Source organism: Bidens hawaiensis, unplaced genomic scaffold, assembly GCF_021521415.1.
Source record: "Bidens hawaiensis isolate Kalapana, Puna unplaced genomic scaffold, B.hawaiensis_p1.1 tig00040161_1, whole genome shotgun sequence".
NCBI classification, from domain to species: Eukaryota; Viridiplantae; Streptophyta; class Magnoliopsida; order Asterales; family Asteraceae; genus Bidens; species Bidens hawaiensis.
Window position 1 is genome coordinate 1 of NW_027497092.1, and position 8439 is coordinate 8439.

The 8439-nt window shown below is 36.0% G+C and overlaps 1 protein-coding gene across 1 annotated transcript; it reads left to right on the forward strand.

Annotated features, from left to right (window-relative positions):
* The first annotated feature begins 1519 nt into the window (after positions 1-1519).
* Positions 1520-4562, forward strand: LOC143591911 (uncharacterized). Its single transcript, XM_077071971.1, has 6 exons — positions 1520-1527; positions 2593-2833; positions 3553-3700; positions 3913-3945; positions 4074-4168; positions 4242-4562. The coding sequence occupies exons 1-6, from the start codon at positions 1520-1522 to the stop codon at positions 4440-4442; spliced, it is 726 nt and encodes a 241-aa protein (XP_076928086.1). The 3' UTR covers positions 4443-4562.
* Positions 4563-8439: the final 3877 nt, after the last annotated feature.

Genomic DNA, 8439 nt, shown 5'->3' on the forward strand with positions numbered 1-8439 from the left:
GGCGCCAATGAAGAAACACTAAGTGACCCCGGGCAGATTATAGGTAATCTGGGGATTAAGTAATGTTTCCCACGAAGGTTAGGTCCAGCAGAGTAAGTTGTACTTCAGGGAACCTGCAAAACAGACACCGTAAGCTCGTCACTGAGAAGGGGGGGTTCCTCCTTGTGACCACCCTCCGGCGTGAGAATCAGTCTATATTGCTCTTTGAATATAAAAGTATATGAATACTATTAGAGCAGTTATCAAGTAAGTTATACGAGATAGTAGATGATGAAATGATAATACCATTTGCTGTCTTTTATAGCCGAAGGTGGGTTTCCAAGGGGTTTAGCCGGCCCAACACGCTACCGACTGTAACCTATGCACGTGCCCTACCTGTGAGTGGTGGATAGGTAGCGGCTGACACAGAGCAGGCGTGCCGTGCACTCTTCGTCTTCTACCAACTGCAGGCTAGGCACGTGGTCTGGCAGGAGTTGGTGGGTAGGCGGCGGCTATTGGTCACAGTGCTGTGGCGTGCTGTCTGCCACGCTGCTGTCAGTGAGCTGTCGCATTCTTGGTCAGATCTTTTGTCTTTACCTCGTCAGGTATCACGCAAAAGATCCTCCATACGGACTGGCCCATTTTGGCGGGAGTTTTCCCCCTCCCGCCTTTGCTCATTCTTTCAGGTGACACTGAATATTTGTAAGTGTTAAGCCTTATGCGTGTAGCTATGCTGTGCGGGTAGCCTTCCCTGATGGCTTGTATCCGCAACTGCGGGAACAGGCGGGTTACTTTACCATTGGGAGGCTTTTCCCTGCGTATGCAGCTTGCATACTGCGCGTAGGCTTCTCTGAGCATGGTGGGTCCTGCGGGAGTAGATGGTCTTTGCGCAGACATCCCTGTTCAAGGTGAGTCATGCGGGACCAACTGAGCCCTGCTGGGACCTACCTCTTCAGGTTGGCTCGTTGTTGACTTGAGAAAAACCCGCAATAAGTGTATTCCATGTTACTAAATCCGGTATTAGTCCCGTGGATCGGGTTTCTTTGACCAACATCAAGGCCTCGTTGACCAGACCGTGTTGAACATACCCTGCAACCATGGTGTTCATAGCCATCAAATCAATTCCCACCATCAAATCAAACACCTTTCTCGCACTCTCGACTCTCCCACATTTATTATACATATCAATCAACGCGGTACTAACAAACACATCACATCGTAAATCTCGTCTTACAACAACAGCATGTAACTTCACCCCTGTTTGTACATCCAACAAGTGCCCACACGCCTTTAAAACACTCGGTAAAACGAACTTATTGATCACCAATCCTTCTGCTACCATCTCACAAAACACACCCATTGCTTCCTGGTGAAACCCATGTCGCGCGTATGCGCCTATTAAAACAATCCAACGGCGAGTGTTTGTTTTGGGAATTTCGCCGAACACTTGGCGGGCATTAATAATTTGACGGCATTGGGTGTAGAAATCAATGAGCTTTGAGGCGATGGGTGTGGAATGAGATAAGCCGTTGATGATTAGATGGGCGTGTAAGCGTTTTCCGGGTTCTAATGCTCGATTGAGAGTGTAGTTTTTGATGATGTTTATGTATGCATTGGAAGCTGATTGAAAAGAACGAAAACAATGCATAGAAGTATCTTAATATGATCAAATTTAGCAAAATCATCACCCAAAAATTCACAAACTAACCATCTTTTTTTCCTTTTTACCGACTAATATAGGCATCAATGCATCATCAATCACATTAAGCCACATAAGTTCATTGGGGTTCACTAGGACTAAAAGAGCCCTTTAGGAATTGAGCTGGCACAACCTAAAAAAAAAACGGGTTGGGACTGGTTCTATGCAAACCGAACCGAATCTGTTTGACAATAAAACCGGTTTCACCAAAACGTTGAATAACAAGGCTAGTATATTTTCTTATTTGTCACGGCTCCAGAGGTGCTTCGTAGGCACCCTTCTAGCCTAAGCAAGCCAAATATCTAGTCGGCTAACTACTTGGCTATGCAAGTGCCTGACAAAGTTGTTTGGACTTTGGACTATGAAGTTGGATGACCAATCAGGCTATGCTAGTGTCGGACATCAATCACCAAGGCTTATTTGATGCCTAAATGGTTAGGCTCATTTAGTGAATGACCTTTACCTCTAAGCCGAAAAGTTGCCCAAGAAGTTGGGCTCCAGAGGTGCCTGACACTGCCTAGGCTAAAATGGTGCCCGAGATGCTCAATCATTGTTACGTCTAGTAGAGCCCAATGTGTTTAAGTGGCTTAATTTGATTAGTAATGTCTATATTAATTAGTCTAACAAAATGCCTAGTTTTTGAAATTTTGGGTCAACTTGGCTATTTTGATCATGTGATCTTTTACTTATAAAGGTTTTATACATTTTATGGTCTCAAATCAATACCTTACTTGCTTGACGAATAATATCCATCGGCTGATCCACAAATCCCTCCATATTATCCGGTGGTGATCTGAACAAGGTTATGACTTGATGAATACCAATGCAGTCTTTTTAACTCTATCTTTAACCCCAAATCTCAAGCCCTTGACTTTCTTGCAAATCCAATCATCTTTTTCCATACCCATTTGCAGGTTTGGCTATGGCGGCCGAATCACTTCAAACTTTCTTGATTTCCCATCTTTACCCATCTGCAGAAACCTGAATCCAAGAAAACGAAGAGGTGGAAATTACTATAAAACCCTTGTGAGGGCTAGTAGCAACAGAGAGTCTCCTTATCAGGTTTTGGGTGTTTCTCCTTCTGCTACTCCTGCTGAGATCAAAAGGGCTTACAGGAAACTTGCTTTGAAGTATCATCCTGATGTTAACAAAGAGGTATGTATCAGTAAGGTTATTTAATTAGTTAAGCTTTTGGTCATTAAATCGATGATTTTGCTTTATTTACCTGTTGTTAATTTGGTTGTGTATCAGTAAGTAATTGATGAGATTTATTGTGGGTGTTTTGATTCTTTAGTGCATTTAGGGTTTTGTTTTGAATTAATTGAACAAATCAAACAAATATTTATCATTTATGTATATGATTGATTGCTTAGGAAGAAATAGAAAAAAAAGGGGGGGGGGGGTTGTGCTGATGTCATAATCCTCATAATTAGCATTTTGTGAATGTGATTTATAACAATTACAATAGTTGCAGAGCATCCACAATGAGGACCAAAAACACCTATAAACGTGATGAGTCAACCGCTGTATCAGAAAATACTCATTCTTGAAAAACACCCAAAAACACCAAGAAAACATTGTCACAGCATCACCACTTTTTTGTTTTTTAATCACTCATCTCTCCACGTGTATATATTTTATATACCAAAAGTGTGGAAAACGAGCTGTATGATGGTAAAACTGGGTGCCAAAAACAAGCCGTACAATAGTAAAACTGGATGATGTGGCGTTTTTTTTGGGGGGAGGGGTGGCTAAAAACGCTCAATGCTCACTCATTGTGGGTGTTCAAAGAACCGCATGCTTTATGAAAACAAAATACAGATATATCACGAAGTTACAGTTGTTTGACAAATCTTTAAACTCTGGGAACACAGGCTGATGCTCAAGAGAAATTTTTGAGGATAAAACACGCATACAACACGGTTCTTAACTCCGATTCAAGGAAAAAGTACGACTCTGGGAAACGTGCATCTGAAACATACAACTCCAAGCCTGCCGAAGCTGAAGAGTTTTACGGTTTTGGTAAATTATTTAAAGCTTAATTGTCATTGTTCTTATTTTTCTTAAACATATTAGTTCACCATGACCTCATCTACGAAATCTTAGTCCAATACATTTTGGTCATCCGACATTTTCATTTTGTTGGTCCCACTTGTAACTGAGTGGAACCTTAACTTTGATAGAATCAAGCTTCAAGTTTCATATCCTCATACTTGAACCACTTTGAAATGCAGGCAATTTTTTGAGGGATGTTCAAATATCAGTAGGTAGACACATCTTTTTTCACAAATATAGTAAAATGCTATAAATTTACCATTTTAGGCAAAACAAAGTTTGTCTTTAAAATGAAATATATGTTATTTCTGTTCTTGAAATTTGAATTTGTTTGTTGCAGGGGACTTTATTAAAGACCTGCAAGAAGAATATAGAAACTGGGAGGCAAGTGCACCTTCACAAGCAAAACCGAAGAGCTTATGGGAGGAATTAGCTGTAAGATTTTATTTAAACTGATGTAACGAATAACGGTTTTCATAAAAGTTACTAAATTTATTGCAATTGATAGGAAATTGGGGAAGAGTTTGTGGAGTTTCTTGAAAAAGAGCTGAATATTAGTGACGATGAAGATGAAACAAATAGAAGATACGAAGAACCTGCAACTTCTGGTAAGAGTAGAAGTGAAGGTAGTAAGGGAAGCAGTATTGAAGATAACATAGATGAAATTGAAGCTGCACTTGCTCAATTGAAAAGAGAATTAGGGTTGTGATTATTTTTTATACAAAGTGAGAATATTCAGATCTTATAATGTTGTAATTTGATGATCAATTATTTATCTGCAAATGCAGATTAAATTTGAGAATATACGAAAAATATTGAAAGTTAATCCTGTAACGAGTCAACTTGACTTCAGCTGGTTTTAATCTGCCATTTTTTTGCTAAATCTCAACAACAATTAATATTTCCACAAAGTTTGTTTCCCTGCTTTAAAAGTTGAAAACATACAAATTATGACATAAAGAACCACATATACTGCCAAATTCTCTAGGAAAACTGTATGTGTTGAATAAGTTTTTATGATTCTAGCACTATAACAAGCACAGCCAGCATACAATATAAGCAAATTCTTTGTCCTTCAAATACTTGTTTAGATAGTTAACTGATACAAGCAAGAATCCTAACGACACCTACAAAACAATCATAATCCACAAATAATGACAAGTGTTACCTGTTTTGGCATTCCTCACTTTACAGGTACAATCTGAGTGATCACCTCACACAATTATTTACGCTCCCAAAAGTTGACTTTAAAGGGGAGAGATCTCAAGTTCAAATCTTATTATTTCAACATGTTTTCTATGGTAACCTCTTGAAGGCCCCATGCAAGGGCAGTTGCTATAATTACTTGTTCTTGTTGATTAGCTTGTTGATTAGCTGGCTATTGGTGAGTCCTATAGTTTTCCAATACCAGGTACTCTTGGTTAACAAATTTAAAAAAAAACGAAAGTCACAATGCGCAAGGTCACTAGTCCTCTTCAAGAACCTCACCTAATATTGTTCTAAAATCACTCCCATCTTCATGTAGCAAGTTTTCTTTCTCACGCATATTCACATCAATTTCAATAGTTTTTTATTGTCATTTTAACCCTACATTGATACATAAAAATATATATGTTTCAATCCTATGTGCGACCAAATTTAACGAGGAAAATTAACTGGGTTAATGCTAAATGACATAACGTGATTGAGTTTTTAAACATAAAGGATGTTTTATATCATTAAGTTTGTTAAATGACAACCATTGAAAAGGCGTGCACACATAAAAGACTAGTTGTGCTATTCTATCAAAGAAGATTCATGATAATATGCATCCTTGTTGGGCTATGAAATTGTGGATTTCATAAAGTTGATGAAGAACGGCCTCTTTATTTGTTTTTTTTAGAATGACGACTTTCTTGTGTGTTAGGCCACCGTACTTCCTAAATTTGGAGAGTCTCGTTTTCCCACTCTAGCCATAATTCCTATTTATTTACCTATCTATTTTGTTTAAAAGGATAACTCACACATTTTGTAAATATAATCTTAACTTATACCAATCTCGTACGTATTGTCATGCTATTTCAACCATCACACTATCTTAAAACACTTTAATCACAAATTCCTCTCTAGTACCACCATTAAACCATTTTCACATTGTTTCTTTAACTAAAAAAATATGAAATAAATATAAAACTACAATTTCATTAAAATTAAACATTACATTAACTGAACTATAAAACATCAAAACAAGATAAGTTAAAAAAAGTACGAATAGTTTTTTTTATTTAAGAATAAGTCTAAAGATCACAAAAGTATTCATATCGACCAGGTGCAACTAGAAAATGGCCTTGTAGGTGTGTAAAATATTGTGGCAGATGAACATAACTAGGTTGTGGTTGTGTATATAAAGGTTGCGGTGTATACCCTTCGATTACTAGCGTTTAAATCTCCTATCGCGTTAGAACCAACTCTTCAGTTATGAGGATTATTTTAATAAGTTAAAGCAATTATACTAAACTATAAACGAACACATAAGGCGTACAAGTCGTCGATATAACATTTTTAGTTTAATACGTGGAGTAAAAACTCAATACCTTAACCTGACAATATTAAGCAAAATTATAATATTGAATAATATCAATAATTAAGATAGTGTATACCGTGGAGACCAACTCTGTACAAAATTAAGGATTAACAAGTCAGGTTATGCACACGACCAACACATGTACCGACATTAATGTTGACCACTTATGTGGACTTGCATGACACTAAGCGGCATTATTATTTGTTGTATATCAGTATTACTTAATTGTTTAAATAATAATATATACGGTGATATGTCAAATAGACACGTCACACCGGATTTTAGAGTGGAATCTATCTAAATATCTATATAATTGCATACCATAAAATCTTATGTGTCGCTCTCAGGTTGTTCCTTCCATTCTCTAGAGCCACCAGATTGCTTGATTTCTAAACGGAGGCTTCTTATGCATTTGACCCGAATTCGCAGATATGGGTCACACCAAACCCGAATAGTCTTTAAATGGGTTATAACATCTCATTTATTTATGAAACTCTTTCATAATCAAACAATAATTTTTACGGGTCATGGGTCTCACCAAACCCTGATAACTCCTAAATGGGTTATAACATCTCATTTATTTGTGAAATAATCTCTTAATCATCAAAGAATAATTTTCACGGTTTATGGGTCTTACCAAACCCTAGTATTTATATAATTGCATACCATAAAATCCTACGTGTCGCTTTTAGGTTGTTCCCACATTCTCTAGAGCCACCAGATTGCTTAATTTATAAATGGAGTATTCTCATGCATTTGACCCGAAATCACGGGTATGAGTCTTATCAAACCCAGATAGTCTTTAAATGGGTTATAACATCTCATTTATTTGTGAAATTTTTTCATAATCAAACAATAATTTTCGCAAGTCATGAGTCTCACCAAATCCGGATAACCCTTAAACGGATTATATCTCATTTATTTGTGAAATAACTCCTTAATCATCAAAGAATAATTTCTACAGGTTATGTGTCTTACCAAACCCTAATAGCTCTTAAATGGGTTATAAGATATTATTTATTGGTAAATACTTTCATCCTCAAACCCTAATTTAATTTATCTTCTTTATATGTTCTCCATTGCTAGTCTATCATCTCCATCGCCAGTTAACTTCTGATACTACCCGTCATCGTCAACTTCATCAATATCCCTTTTTTCATTAGACAAATATTTGTGGTCATGCTTATTCATTTAAGAAAATCAACATGTTCGTGTATTTTTGTTCGTTAAAAATTTAATAAACCTACACATCTCAATTGAAAATACCCAAAACGCAAAAAAATATAATAACAAACTAATATATATGTATTAAATTAAAACAAACTACGTTAAAAATAAAATAAATTATCATAAAAGAGCAAAACGATTAAAAACAAAAACTTAAATAAACTCTCGTAACACGGGAGGATCAAACTAGTAAATGAATATACGTATATGAATATATGAATGTGATATAGGGGCTACCTAATAATTATATGAAGTATGGTAAATTATAGCTACGTGTATGTAGACATATAATACATAAGTTAGTTGATATACGTGATACGCCTATACCGGTTTACGTGACGACTGAATGAATACGTTTATGTACTTTTAATTTAAATGGCGGTTAACATAAGATAAGTATCTAACTAAGTAGTATAAGAACGTATTAGTATACTACATATATACGAATACGAATAAAAAAACAAAAATAGGCACGTGTTACGTGAAACTATATGAATACAAAATTGCTAAATAAAGTTTAAAATTTAACAAAATTCTTAACTAAAAAACACAATAACTTTAGTCTCAATCTGCATTCATCATCTTATTTATATTCAAAGTTTAGTCCATTCCTAATCATCTTGATAATCTTTATCACCATCAATCAGTTCGGTTCATTTTTTTTAAATGGATAACTGAATCGAAAACTTAATTTCGGTTTTTCAAAAAAACAAAAAGTTAACCATCGGTTAATGTTTCGGTTCAGTTTTTTTCGGTGTGGTTTTTTTTTCCGGTTAATTCGGTTTTCTACTCACGCATAACAATTAGGACTGTTTGGTTCTTCGGTCAAACATGGTTCAGCACAATTTAACTTAACACACGTGATGGAGGTATAAAAATGCATGCTAAATATTTCATATAGTTATAACTTGACTTA

Coding starts and splice junctions, on each gene's coding strand:
- LOC143591911 (XM_077071971.1), top strand. Junction 3,701..3,912: donor TGAAGAGTTTTACGGTTTTG/GTAAATTATTTA, acceptor TTTGAAATGCAG/GCAATTTTTTGAGGGATGTT. Junction 4,169..4,241: donor GCTTATGGGAGGAATTAGCT/GTAAGATTTTAT, acceptor TGCAATTGATAG/GAAATTGGGGAAGAGTTTGT.